Source organism: Salvelinus alpinus, chromosome 30 (genome assembly GCF_045679555.1).
Source record: "Salvelinus alpinus chromosome 30, SLU_Salpinus.1, whole genome shotgun sequence".
Taxonomy (NCBI): Eukaryota; Metazoa; Chordata; class Actinopteri; order Salmoniformes; family Salmonidae; genus Salvelinus; species Salvelinus alpinus.
Window position 1 is genome coordinate 25,192,873 of NC_092115.1, and position 15,150 is coordinate 25,208,022.

General features: G+C 42.2%; 2 protein-coding genes across 3 annotated transcripts in view; one reads left to right on the forward strand and one right to left on the reverse strand.

The window, feature by feature from the left end:
- Window positions 1–6,253, forward strand: part of LOC139559719 (beta-1,4-galactosyltransferase 2-like) — a 158,338-nt gene extending 152,085 nt beyond the window's left edge. For both annotated transcript variants that reach the window (XM_071375965.1, XM_071375964.1), the window contains exon 8: window positions 2,477–6,253. In XM_071375965.1, the coding sequence (XP_071232066.1) occupies window positions 2,477–2,627 (151 nt within the window). In that variant the 3' untranslated portion in view covers window positions 2,628–6,253. The remainder of the gene's footprint in view (window positions 1–2,476) is intronic.
- A 3,335-nt stretch (window positions 6,254–9,588) lies between these two features.
- LOC139560260 (von Willebrand factor C domain-containing protein 2-like) lies at window positions 9,589–14,992 on the reverse strand. Its single transcript, XM_071376877.1, has 3 exons — window positions 14,344–14,992; window positions 11,803–11,932; window positions 9,589–11,095 (listed from the first exon to the last, which is right to left on the reverse strand). Exons 1-3 carry the CDS (start codon window positions 14,788–14,790, stop codon window positions 10,908–10,910), a joined length of 765 nt encoding a protein of 254 aa, XP_071232978.1. The 5' UTR covers window positions 14,791–14,992; the 3' UTR covers window positions 9,589–10,907.
- Window positions 14,993–15,150: the final 158 nt, after the last annotated feature.

Below are 15,150 nucleotides of genomic sequence, written 5' to 3' on the forward strand. Positions count from 1 at the left end.
TATTAGGGAAACCTCCCCCCCAAAAATGTTTGTTCCTCATTAAAATACTTTGGGGATTATTTGAAGTGTTTTGATTTGTAAAATAATACATTTGGGTTTTAAAATAGAGGGAAGTAGAAAGGCCTTGAAGGGTCTGGGCTTTTATAGCCAAACCTTTTAGAGAGAGAGCGCTTCTCAAAATTCTAACAGCGTATTGGGAAAGGGAAAGGGAAATGTGTCTTCCGCATCTGAATCAGAGAGGTGCAGGGGGCTGCCTTAATTGACGTCCATGTCCTCGGCGCCCGGGGAGCAGGTGTTGTTGGTTGGTTAACTGCCTTGCTCAAGGGCAGAGATTTTATGGTTAGGGCCTTTAGCCCGGTTCACTGGAGTTAAGTTATTAAGGTCGCTGATGTTTTAAAGGTCCAAAGCAGACTTTGTTATCTCAATATCAAAGAATTTCTGGGTAACAATGAAATACCTTACTATGATTGTTTTCAATTAAAATGGTCAAAAAGAAACAAAAATAGCATCTTAGCAAAATGCAATTTTTCAAAGAAGTCTTGGACAGTCTGGGAGTGGTCAGAACGAGGGGCCTAATTGGAGTGGGAGGGATGTGTAACCTGAAAACTAGCTGTTATTGGCAGAGAGGAGGGCAAACTCTCTTCGTTATTGGTCTATTAACTTAAACCCCACCCAGCCAAACAAGCGGACATTTCAGGCTGTCTTTTCAAACAGATCTTACACTAAAAGTTCATGATCATAATTTTCACAATTTCATAGTGTCATTCCAACCTCATAGTGTGGCAATATACAGGTAACTTCCTAAATAAAGGAAACTCCAACATAAAGTGTCTTAATATGGTGTTTGGCCACCACGAGCCAGAAAAGCTTCAATGCACCTTGGCATAGATTCTACTAGTGTCTTGAACTCTATTGGACGGATGCGACACCATTCTTCCACAAAGAAAATAACGTTTTTGACTGCACTGCCCCTTTAATTAAAAGCTCCTAATATGCCCATATACTCATGATGTGTGTAGTACTTAGAGAAAGGCTGCACAAGAAGAGCATTAAGTGTCAAATCGCTGTCCTAAAAACCTGGATTAGCCTATTTCCTGAAAAAAACTAATTATTCTATCCTTGCACTCTAATTATTATGTTGTATCTGTCCTCGTAGGAAAACGCATTATGCCTCCAAAAATGTTTCTTAGGTCAACAAATTAGCCTAGTTTACCATAATTATGCAGCTTCCGTTGCAAACCCAGTCTTACCCACCAGACATTCCAGGGCATTCTTCAGCGTATCCAGGAGCGAGTGGTTCTAATCTCCTACCACGACCAGTGTTTACTGTTTACCAAAGCGCATGTTGTTGATGATTAATGTTGACCACCTCTACAGCTCTGTTACTGCCACCCATTCTGCTCTGTTTGGTCAGTGGGAAGTAGGAGATGTGGTTTAGGCATAATAATGAGACATAAGGCTTGCCAAAAGAAGAAAGACTACCATTCATCATTATTCCAAAAGATTAGTTGGCACTGCCTTACACCGTGGACTCATGCATATTAACTCAATGAATACAAGGCTTCCTCCTTCCACAGAGTAGCATCGTCATCAAACATGCATTATGAATTATCATCTCATGCTAAAATAGTGGTTTTATGGCTTTTTATGGCTGATGTCTTGCCGATATAAGTTGATACCAAAACATGAATAGGGGAAGCTTACTCTGAAAGTTGCATGCTTTTACAGTCCATATTTATGTAATATGTGAGAATATCTCCGATTTCATTGTGAGATCATTGAGAGACTATGATAAAGTATAGTAGTAGAGCACATTCAGGCTATTGCCTTTAATCCTCTCTCCTCTTGATAGATTTATAGATAAATCTCTCTCTCCCTCCCCCTCTCTTTCTCCCTTCCTCTCACTCTCTCTGTCTCTTGCTACCCCCTCCTTTCTCTCTTAGTCTAAAAGTAATTTAGCTTTAATTTAGATTCCTGACAAGATCTGCGTGTAGAGAAATCTCTGTTTAGCTGTAAGTGACAAGGTGCTGCTGCAGGGTTCTTCTTAGGTTGACTTGGATTGTGTCGTAGTGGGTTTATGTCCAAGCACATAAAAATACATCTTGTTTGATCCATTCACTGCTCTTTGAAGATTGGATATGCACTGTTGGCTACTGAAGCAGTTTATGTACTCTGAATCCCTGCCTCTTCTCAAACAGTAACAGGAAATCTGAGAAAACCATGGGGTATTGTAGCCTTGGCCTTGGACAATGGATGACTGTTACAGATGGATGATTCCTGTATTTGTCCTCTGAGTTCCAGTACATGCTCATAGCACCACCTGTTGGCCAATATGGGATTAACAAGAAACATGCAAAATCAAAATGTTAGCCATGATGATTGTGATAAAAAAAGTAAAACATGCAATAATATTTCACTGTTTGCTACAATGAAAACATTTCCCAGTAATAATAATGATTTTTAAAATCTTCTCCAGATTCAACAAGATCCAGAACACCAAGAACACTATGAAGAGAGACGGGATCAGCACTTTAACGTACCGCGTGCTCCAGTTTAAGAAGTACCCTCTCTACACCAACATCTCTGTGGAGATCGGCAAGCCCCCGCCCCGGCCTTTCAGGGGCTAGACAGATAGAGAGCCCCGGCCTTTCAGGGGCTAGACAGATAGAGAGCCCCGGCCTTTCAGGGGCTAGACAGATAGAGAGCCCCGGCCTTTCAGGGGCTAGACAGATAGAGAGCCCCGGCCTTGACATGGAGGAGGAGGAAGGGAGATGGGGGAGAGAACTATAATACACAGCAGAGAGCCTTCATCTCCTCCTCTACCTCCCTCAGCCTGACTCAGATACCCCCCACCGACCTGCGCTAGGAGTCTGCCCTGGCCTCTCACAGCCCAGTCTGTGTGGGGATACTGGTACACACTTGTTGCCCTCCCACCCTGCCAACGGCTCGACGGTTACGGCAGGCCTACAACATGGCTGGGACCCTGACTGACTGACTAGCTCTCAGGAATAGATGAGGACAGAGGATATATCAGATTAGATTCAGATTCTTTCCCCTGGCGACAGTGCTGTTCTGGAAATGCACACACTGTACATGAAACACACAGCAATAAGTCCAGTGCTACTGGTGTCTCGGTCCTGATAACACAAAGCAACGGGGGTTCAAGAGGAGTCATATTATATTGGGTTGTTGATATGCTGGGGGTTGGGTTTGGGATTCAGAGTTACATGAGCAGAACCAAGAAGAACTGCCCTGATCTCTCTGTGAGAATCTGTCAATCAGAACACTATATCGGCGCAAAATGAATGTGTACTGTCTGTGCCTGCATCCAATGCAGGCTTTCCCCATTTCCCATGTCTCTGACGTTGACAAACGGTGCTGGAGGAGAGCGACAATGTGCACCAACACTTTTTATTAAGACAGAGGTGTGACCTTCTGTGGAGAGAATCAAGGTTGAGTGAATAAAATGAATAAAGACCTCCCGGTAGTGGATGGATATGGCTATTCAAGGAACTAGTTTTGACCTGTGTGGAGGAGAAAGGTCCAGCAAATAGAAGAGAAGATGGACTTCTGGCATGGTTCTGACAGGTGATTATTAGAGACTATTTTGTTGACTTGTTCTCACGCAAAGAGAAGGTTACATTAGATACTGATGAAAGTGTAAACGTTTGCTGTATGACAATGTGTCCCAGACAGTTTTAGAAGAGGATCATCTATTGCTCAAATACAAGACTCTTTGCTCCACTTTTTTCTTTCATTTCTATTTCAAAATGCAATCCACGTTTTTGGAAAATAAAATGATAAGGCATCGATAACCTAGTGGTTTAAATTGTGAATACTGTAAGGACTGTCTAATATGGTGAATATTTGCATTGTAGCATTAATTTAATCTATTCAAAGTCAGAGGCACTGAAGCACTGAGGTGATAAGAACAGAACTGAAGTTGGTTATTTATTGAGTCCCCTCGAATAAATGGAAAACCAGCCCACATATAGTAAGAAAATATAAAATATAATTTCGCTATTAACACCACCAGTATATAAAAGCCTTTTAACGTCAGTAAGCTTTTTCTTCTCTCATTTTCTTCTCCTTTTCCTTTGTGTACTGCCTAAACACCAAACTGATGCCTTCAAAATTGTTATGAGGGGCAATGATAAGGAATGCTGCATTCTGTTGTGTGAAGTGATGTGGAAATCTCTCTTTTGTACTATCAATGGTTTTCTTGGCCTGGCTTGAGACAGTGAGTATTTAGAGATGCCCCAACCAACCCGTTTCCCCTCTGTTTATTTTAAAGAGCCTTTTCAAGTGCATTGAGTGCATTTCCCTTCTTTTTTGTTTTTTTACAACACCCTCCATTTCCTTTTATTTCACTCCCTGGCTCTACCATCCCTCTCTCTGTGTGTGTCTGTGTGAACACCACAGTGTTTTTCTGTACTTGACCATCTGATGAATACACAGACAGCTGTGTCTGAAGCACACTGCTCCTCTATAGAAATATCAGGAGGACTTCAACAATCATCTCTTCTCTCTCTCTCTCTCTCTCTCTCTCTCTCTCTCTCTCTCTCTCTCTCTCTCTCTCTCATCTCTCATTCTGCTGCCTTTTCATTTTTGAGTGCACTACTACTGGTGTGAGAGCACCTCGGAAAGAGAATACTCTACTCCTCATTCTACACTGGAGACCAATGTACATTTACGCTACTGTATTCTGGATGTCATTACTTCTGTCAAATGGGTGAATGCTGTGTATGTACTGCTTTCTGATGGCTGTGGACCATAGGAGTTTGACATATTACTGCCTATGGTCCCAGTATAGTATGATTCATCATCCTGCCAAGCTCCTGCTTTTATGTTCCATGTTGAGGGAATCATTTTCCTAAAGGCTAAATATACTACTTGGAACTGTGGGAAGAAGCTTTTATATATAGCTAGCATCATTACCTAAAATCTGCTTAGAAGAATGAGCTTACTACTGATGCAGTAGCACACAATCCTGAACATATTTGGTACTGAAGTTTTAGTCAATGGTTTCATTAAATGAAATGCTTTGATAAAAACAATGTTTTTGCCAGTGATTGTCAAATCGTCTGGTTAGGTCTACAGACTGGGCTTTTTATCAGAACTTCAGTCAAAGATCTTACTGAACAATTGGTGGATATTTGGTTTACTGTACAGTAGACTACAGGATGTGATTTCTGTACATATCAGACTTGTATCAGACATCAAGAGCTAGTTATCATGTATTACAGGTGCATGAACAGGCATTACCATATCATTTGTGTTGTGAACAGAGAAAACGTCCAATAGAACTCAGTCTGTTCTGTTAACTTGATATCTATATGGAGATCATGCCCAAGTAGGCTAGTACAGGAATAATCCATCATATTGGTACTATTACATCCATTTAGTCATAAATCATATTGGTATATCCATCATATTATCTTGTTTGGCCTATTGGCTGTATTCTGCCCCACTACCCCACTTATAGTGACTGTGGTCTCACATTGTAGGTACTGTATAATACAGATTTGATATGATGGTGTTGACAGGGGGACCTTTCAGCACAAGCTTAGAGACATCCTGCCCAGGACTTTGTCTCTCCCACACAACTCGCCAGCTATAAACCAGTGATAAAGCACCGCTCCTCGTTTGCGTCCCAAATGGCACCCTATTCCCTATCTAGTGCACTACTTTTGACCAGGGCCCATATAGGAAAGAGGGTGCCATATGGGATGCATCCCTCTGCACCCTCCCTCCCCGCAGTCAACTATTATTGTATTCAATTTTGTCCTGGAAATTGATAATTGCGGGGCATCAGCTTTCTTCATTGACCATGTGTTTGATGCATCCTTGAATAAGAAAAGCAGACATGTGGCATACTAAGGTACTGTCCACCCTTTGGAGTGTGTCTGAAGTTCTCTTTATCCATCTGTTGGCAGACACTGCATGGCTTCCCCCTTCTACTTATACGTTTCAACCTAATGCCCATTGAGCAATATTTTCCCTCACTGTCAGAGCAGTCATTTCAAGGAAGTGGTGGGTAACTGAAAGAGAAACAGGATAGGATGAGGGCATTGGAGAACATCACCTACTGACTGCCTTGGGCCTTCAAGCTGGAGTGCATTTTTAAAGATGTACTGTATCTAGGTTTTGTATATTGAATGTTGAAAATGTTATATCTTATATAGAATGCATAATGTTATATCAAACCAACTTTTTCTATACAATCAATAAATCTGATGGTAAATGAGATACACTCACGTGATTGGTTTGTTTTTCCTTGCCAGATGAGAAAATATGTTTCACCTGAGTCGTCAATTGTGTCCTAAATGGCACCCTATTCCCTTTATAGTGCACTACTTTTCAACAGGGCCCATAGGGCTCTGGTTAAGAGTAGTGCACTATGTAGGGAATAGGGTACCGTTGGGATGTACCCATCCTGATGAGGGGGCTGATACTGATACTTTTTTCCCTCCATTGCGTCCAGTTGCCATGGCATTCAAAGAAACCTGTAATAGATATCTCTGTCTATGAGGCTGTGTCAGTGGCACTGTATTGTCCTCAAAGCGAGCAAAGAAGTTGTTTAGTTTGTCTGGGAGCAAGGCGTCGGTGTCCACGATGGGGCTGGTTTTCTTTTTGTAATCCTTAATTGACAGTAGACCCTGCCACATACGTCTCGTGTCTGAGCCGTTGAATTGCGACTCTACTTTGTCTCTATACTGACGCTTAGCTTGTTTGATTGCCTTGTGGAGGGAATAGCTACACTGTTTGTATTCGGTCATGTTTCCGGTCGCCTTGCCATGATAAAAAGCAGTGGTTCGAGCTTTCAGTTTTGCGCGAATGCTGCCATCAATCCACGGTTTCTGGTTGAGAAAGGTTTTAATAGTCACCGTGCGTACAACATCACTGATGCACTTGCTAATAAACTCACTCACCGAATCAGCGTATTCATCAATGTTATTGTCTGAGGCTATTCAGAATATATCCCAGTCCACGTGATCGAAGCAATCTTGAAGCGTTGAATCAGATTGGTCGGACCAGCGTTGAAAAAACCTGAGCACGGGCGTTTCCTGTTTTAGTTTCTGTCTATATGCTGGGAGCAACAAAATGGAGTCGTGGTCAGATTTGCCGAAAGGAGGGCGAGGGAGGGCTTTGTATGCGTCGCGGAAGTTAGAGTAGCAATGATCCAGCATTTTGCCAGCCCGGGTCGCGCATTCGATATGCTGATAAAATTTAGGGAGCCATGTTTTCAGATTAGCCTTGTCAAAATCCCCAGCTACAATAAATGCAGCCTCAGGATATGTGGTTCCCAGTTTACATAGAGTTCAATGAAGTTCTTTCAGGGCCGTCGAGGTGTCTGCTTGGGGGGGGGGATATACACGGCTGTGATTATAATCGAAGATAATTCTCTTGGTAGATAATGCGGTCGGCATTTGATTGTAAGGAATTCTAGGTCAGGTGAACAAAAGGACTTGAGTTCCTGTATGTTGTTATGATCACACCACGACTCGTTAATTATAAGGCATACACCGGTGAGCGATGTGCCCGTCTACGGAGCCTGACCAGAAGACCGCTCCATCTGCCCCTTTTGCGGCGCTGTTGTTTTGGGTCACCTACTGGGATCCGATCTCCTTCACCGCAGCCAAAGTAAGTAAAACATTTAAACGTGTTAACCCTCGCAAGGCTGCCGGCCCAGACAGCATCCTCGGCCGCATCCTCAGAGCATGCCCAGACCAGCTGGCTGGTGTGTTTCACACTCAACGTCAACAAAACAAAGGAGATGATTGTGAACTTCAGGAAACAGCAGAGGGAGCACCCCCCTATCCACATTGACGGGACAATAGTGGAGAAGGTGGAAAGTTTTAAGTTCCTCACGGACAAACTGAAATGGTCCACCCACACAGACAGTGTGGTGAAGAAGGCGCAACAGCGCCTCTTCAACCTCAGGAGGCTGAAGAAATTTGGCTTGACACCAAAAATACTCACAAACTTTTACAGATGCACAATCGAGAGCATCCTGTCGGGCTGTATCATCGCCTGGTACGGCAACTGCTCCGCTCACAACCGTAAGGCTCTCCAGAGGGTAGTGAGGTCTGCACAACGCATCACCGGGGGCAAACTACCTGCCCTCAAGGACAATTACACCACCCGATGTCACAGGAAGGCCAAAAAGATCATCAAGGACAACAACAACCCGAGCCACTGCCTGTTCACCCCGCTATCATCCAGAAGGCGAGGTCAGTATAGGTGAATCAAAGCTGGGACCGAGAGACTGAAAAACAGCTTCTATCTCAAGGCCATCAGACTGTTAAACAGCCATCACTAACATTGAGTGGCTGCTGCCAACATACTGTCTCAAATCTCTAGCAACTTTAATAATAAAAAAAATGTATGTAATAAATGTATCATTAGTCACTTTAAACAATGCCACTTTATATAATGTTTACATACCCTACATTACTCATCTCATATGTATATACTCTATACCATCTACTGCATCTTGCCTATGCCGTTCGGTCATCGCTCATCCATATAATTATATGTACATATTCTTATTTATTCCTTTACACTTGTGTGCATAAGGTAGTTGTTGTGAAATTGTCAGATTACTTGTTAGATATTACTGCACGGTCGGAACTAGAAGCACAAGCATTTCCCTACACTCGCATTAACATCTGCTAACCATGTGTATGTGACAAATACATTTTGATTTGATTTGATTTGAGGAGTAATCGAAAATGTACTGAGACTGAAGAGAATAGAGTGATAGAACCTTCTCCTGGTTCCAAAGGCAGAGTGGAACTGGTAGCAGTCATGAAAAATCCATGCAAAACAAAACACAAATAACTGATTATAATAGTTGAGCCACTAATGTTCCTTCAGAGGGAGGTTCAGAAATACCATCACATTGCAATGCAGCTCAAATTAAAACGCTAAACTACTTTGTTAGATATTAGACAGAAACTGGCTAAGGGGATCCTACGCCTTGGGTGGAAATTGTTTGCATTAGCCGAATTCTAGTAATGTAGCCCACGTTTTTGGAATGATCTACTAATGGCAGTGTTGACCAAACCCCGCTCCCATCAGTTGATGCATTACAAAGAAAGGATCATTTCTAGGTAGTGTTAAATTATGTTCATACTGTCTCAGAGATAAATCTACCCCATAACTAATTTGAACAGAAAACGTAACAGTTATTGTTGAGGGGGAGCGCTGTCCCCAAACAATGAACCGCTGGCATCCCCTTAGTGACAAGACATCCAGTGTGTAATAAATAAACATCCTTCTACACAACAATGGCAGCACACTGTAGTGGACAGTATAGTTAATGGACATACAAGGACACTTTGTTTTCACTTACTGTAAGTTTACATAGCTTTTTTTTATGAAAGATGGAGGGAGTTCCTAAAGATATGGATAAAAGATAAACAACATACAACATCTTCAATAACATAATCAAGAGACACGGTATTAGGAGAGTCGACTAGAGAAGTGTAATGAGAGCCTTGCCTGAAATGACAAAGCTTGGATGTTGGCATCCTATCCATGCCTGCACAGACCAATATGCTACACAACAACATACACAAGAAGAACGGTTTCTTGCCTTTAATGGTTTTCATGCAATGGTCCCTTGAGAACGGACGTAAAGGAAGAAAGTGAACAGAATCTCTGACATTATGATAGTGAGTAGCTTATAGTTTACAAACCTATAGCATTCATTCAGAAAATGTAATGTTGCTTACACCAGCCTTTAGCTTTCAGAACCTCTCAATTATTTTCATATATTTAATGTTTCCTTCATGATCAATTCAAATAAGATGGAGATGGTATACCTCAATTAATATCCATTGAAGTTGGTCAAAATCTTCCAATAACACTACTAGAGAAGTATAACATCCCAAAATGTAGGATATTCCCTATCATCTACACCACATTGAAACATTTGTACTAGTGTAGAAATATGTGGCTACTTCACCTGCTTAATCCTTGTTTAGAGTACACACACGAAAGCAGAGTTCTTCAGACTCAGTTGGGTCAAACTGCCCCCTCCTTCAACTATATTAGGAAATGTTTTGGGCAAGGAATGTTAAAAAGATAGTTCACTCCAAATTCAAAGTTATTCAGATGTGTTTTCAGATCTCAAAAGTGGTCTAATATCAAGAAGAGAATCATGAGATGGTCCCTAACAGATAAAGGCTTCCATCTTAAATGAATGGGAAATATTTGAGTTTGAGGCTTATTGTTGGATCTTGACAGCAGATGGTGTGGGACGTGTACTCATCTTAACATTAGACCAAGTCTGAAAACCTCAGACAATCTTCGATTTGAGAGTGAACTGCCTCTTGACATGTTCATTTATTGATAATACATGAACATGAATATTGCAATATAATGCCAGCAAAACAACTCCAGTCTCTTTGGAATAGGTTTAGACAAGAGAGCGAAAAATACATTCACATAGTAGTTACAGTTGGATTTTTCTGCTGTAAAAGTGTTTGTGATGCATGCTACAGTACATGTCAGTAAAAATTTACAAATATATTTTATTGTCACATACACCGGATAAGTGCAGTTAAATGTGTTGTTTTACAGGGTCAGCCATAATATAGTGCCTATGGAGAAAATTAGGGATAAGTGCCTTGCTCAAGGGTACATCGACCGGTTATTTGGGGTATTTCGAACCAGCGATCTTTCAGTTACTAGCCCAACACCGTCCTGCTGATAACCACCAAACATTCAGGGGCAAATCTCTCTGGGGAGAAGTTTCCTCTAGGTACAGTTCTAGGATCAGCTCCCTCTCCTCCAATCCTAACATTAACCATTAGTGGGGGAAAATTCAAAACTGACCCAAGATCAGTGTCTAGGGGCAACTTCACCCTATACCGGGGCAAATGACTGGTCCTACTTAATCAGTTCTTCTGGCTAGTCTCTCCAGAGGTGCAGTTGCGTACGCGGGAACAGGTGGCCAAGCGGTTGCCCTCCCAGTAGCCAGCATCACCTGAGTCGTGGCAGCGGCACTTGGTGCAGGAGTCCACCCACAGTGGTTCACCTCCTGGAATCACCTGGCTCCGGGTTGAATCCACATAGCAGTTGGGCCCTGGGGAATCACACACATACAATCATTTCTGTTAACTTGCTATATGGTTGTGATATTTTCCAATGCGCTTCTCTTTCTATGAGGATAAACGGTCACCTCTACCATAAAGAGGAGAGGGTATTTTTATGATCAGTTGAATTTCAGACAATAAATATTGATTACCTCCGAAGTACTGTTTTTGAAAAAACGCTATACTATTAATTACGCAGTCTTAGACCTCCTAAACTCAAACAATGAATGCATCTTCATTTGGCTATTTTCCAACTCGATAAACTTCCTTTTAAAAGCTAATGAGTGTCTCAGCAGAATAGGAGAGAGAGAATCAGTCATTGGTAATGGTGCGTGAAGCAGATTACTTCATGCATATATTGCTCATTCTGCCCCCCACTACCTCTACTTCCATTTGTTTGGATAAATGATCACCTTCATGTATTGTTGCTTGTGGTGCTGACAACAGTAATGTGACAAAACTAACGGCATGCATCACTCTAAGGGGTAAATTATGAAGAGAATAGACAATGTGAGGAGTCAGAACATCATCTTCCCTGTCTCTAGCCCTCTCTCATCTCCCTTTGGCTCAAATAGAATGGAACGAAATACTTCTCAGGGTTCTCCCCAGGATTTTTTAACAAGGTGGTTCTGCTAAGTATGGCGGGGGGTTCTATGTCATAAATATCCATGAGATGTATACAGGTCAGTTTACTTACCCTCTGGGCACTCTGGGCAGCACTTCCCTTTGGTATAAATAGGGTTGACGCAGGGTGGGGGGGCGCAGTCTGCCACCAGGCAGCGGGCGATGCCGTCACTGTCACAGGTACACTGCTCGCACTCGTTGGGCTGCCAATCACACAGAACAAAACACAGGCTGTCAGAGACAGAGGCTTCATCCCAAATGGCACCCTATTCCCTTTATAGTGCACTACTTTTGACCAGAGCCCAAAGGGGAATGTTGTGACATTTGGGATGCAACCACATACAGTACATAGGCCTCCTAGTGTTCTTTAGACTGCCACTGGCAGATATCACTGTTAGACATGAGCAGTTGGACAGAAGAAAGTGCTCATTCAAAGAGACAGGGCAATCGATTGATTCTACAACGATAAGATTGACTTATGCAGGTGCTTTCAGTTTAACAGTGACAAATTTAACTGTGACAGCATGTTGGTTTTCCTGAGCTATAAGCATTAGTGTAGATGCTAGCCTATAGCCCATTTCAAGATATATCTGAAAAAGAGAAGTCTGACATATAACCATAATGCCATGTTTAAGATGTGCTTATATATGTGTAGTATATGCTTTATGGTATACAATTCATTTAAACTGTTGCCAGATGTTTTCCCCTGTCATGGTATTGGATGTTTATCAGCATATCTGAGGTTCAGATACAGAGGGTGGGTTAAATGAAGTGGAAGAAGAAAACTCAAAAGTCTCTGAGCTCCTCCAGTACTGTGTCAGAGGCCTATATAATAACTTCATCAAGAGGACAATGAGCCACAAGTAAATCTCTCTGCGTGGCTTTCTGTTGCCAGAGTTGTTTCATATTCTAATTCACTGACTTAGGGGGTCTTAAAATACTGCTTAGCTTGGTTGGATTTGGTCTCCACTATCCATTGAATTAAATGAAACAAATCAGAGGGCTGAGTTTATTCTTCAAGGGGGTTGAACTGTGGCAAATGACTCTACTGACTACATGAACAGACAACAAAGCTGTACGTAATCACTAGCACAGCAACATAATCAGAAACAAGAAACACAGATTTAATTAGAAGAAGAAAACAAACAGCAAACATAACTGAACAACTCATTCTATAGTATGGTTGAGGAGTACGAAGGAGATTATCAAAATGTTTACAATGAGCCCCCAGAAGAACCTCAATATCAAAAGGGGGATTTGTATCTATATCTGTTCTCTCAATTTACATATGCACTGTCACATTTGAATAGACTTGCTGTAAGTGTAGCATTCAAAAGTATCATACTGCCTCCATGTGGCAGTATCTTCACCAGTTACAATCCCTGTCAGTAAAAGTTTCAGCTGCTACTGTATCAAACGAGGCTATATACAGGGGGTACCCGTACCCGCACCCGTACCCGTACCCGCTGTATATAGCCTCGTTATTGTTATTATATTGTGTTATTTTATTTTTTTACTTTAGTTTATTAGTAAATATTTTCTTAACTCTATTTCTTGAACTGCATTGTTGGTTAAGGGCTTGTAAGTAAGCATTTCACGGTAAGGTATTCACCTATTGTATTCGTCGCATGTGACAAATGCAGTTAGTAGTTCAACAACAAACCACAGGGTAGCGCAATTTAGCCATATTCGAAAATTGATCTGCATACAGTGCCAGAAACAGTCCGACGCCCAGAGATGTTTCCGAAAAGAAAGAAAATGAAATGTGCTGCTTGTCATAAGACGCGTATGCAGTGATATATTAAGAGACATGTTAACAGTGAATCAAATACGTTACTTTTGAAAAAAATATATCCAAAATTGCTGACGCGTAATTGCGCACAGAGAGACTTTGGAGAGACGATTTCAGGAGGAAGTGTAACAGTATAACTTTACGTCGTCCCCTCGCCCCGACACGGGCGCGAACCAGGGACCCTCTGCACACATCAACAACTGACACCCACGAAGCGTCGTTACCCATTGCTCCACAAAAGCCGCGGCCCTTGCAGAGCAAGGGGAAACCCTACTTCAGGTCTCAGAGCAAGTGACGTAACCGATTGAAATGCTATTAGCGCGTACCCGCTAACTAGCTAGCCATTTCACATCCGTTACACTCACCCCCCTTTCAACCTCCTCCTTTTCCGCAGCAACCAGTGATCCGGGTCAACAGCATCAATGTAACAGTATAACTTTACACCGTCCCCTCGCCCCGACACGGGCGCGAACCAGGGACCCTCTGCACACATCAACAACGGTCACCCACGAAGCATCGTTACCCATCGCTCCACAAAGGCCATGGCCCTTGCAGAGCAAGGGGAAACCCTACTTCAGGTCTCAGAGCAAGTGACGTAACCGATTGAAATGCTATTAGCGCGTACCCGCTAACTAGCTAGCCATTTCACATCCGTTACAGAAGCACAACGCTTATTATAGTAAGAGAAGAATCAATATTAGTCAACTCAATAGACATTTGAGAAGTAAATGACATCACATACATATTATGTTTATTCATTCCAGGTAAAGTTTAACTTGATCATATCGTGCCAAGTAGGGGATTGTGCTTGCTGTAGCCTACCTGGAAGTTTTGTCCCAGTTCGTACACCACTCCCCGGTACTCGCAGCCTATTTTCTCACATCTTGGACAGCAGTCAGTAGGATAGTGGCTGACATGGATGCAAGCGGCCGGCAAAGAGGTACACTCCGTCCGTGCACAAGACGACCCCTCTGTGGTGCATTCACACTGCGTGCAGTGGTCCGATTCTAGAAAGTACCATTCTCCCACATAGTAGACGCTACCGTTCGCATCACAGGTGTTCTCATGTCCAGCCACAGAGAAAGACAGACCGAACTGAACACAGAACAGTAGAGACAACACGGAATGCATAACCCCCATCGAATAGTGCTGATTTGAAACCATTTTCATGACCAAAAAAATATCCAAAACAAGACGAAAGAGACTGTGTTTGTTCCAGTGTCCAGGATTTAAAAAAAATACAAAATGTGCTTTAGTGTTTATGGTCATTTAGCAGTTTCTGCCACATTGTTGAAGAATATAAAATCCTCATAACATTTTCAGATGTGCATCTAGCCTACAATTGAGGCTTTATTCTCGATTGCCCAGCCGGTCTCGCACAGATCCGAAGCTGAAACGTGCAAAGAGAGGGAAAGTTATTACGCCTCTACGGGGGTTATGTTTCAATTTACACGTGACTACCCAGTTTAGTGCTTAGATTCTGGTCCGTCCCCCAGTAAATTGCCTGTGAGCTATAACCTACTCACTACGGTCAAAATTATGAGAACGGGTTTTCCCCTACATAAATAACTATGGCTACTGATATTCGTTAGCTAGACACAATATTTAAACTGCATTTGAGATAAGATT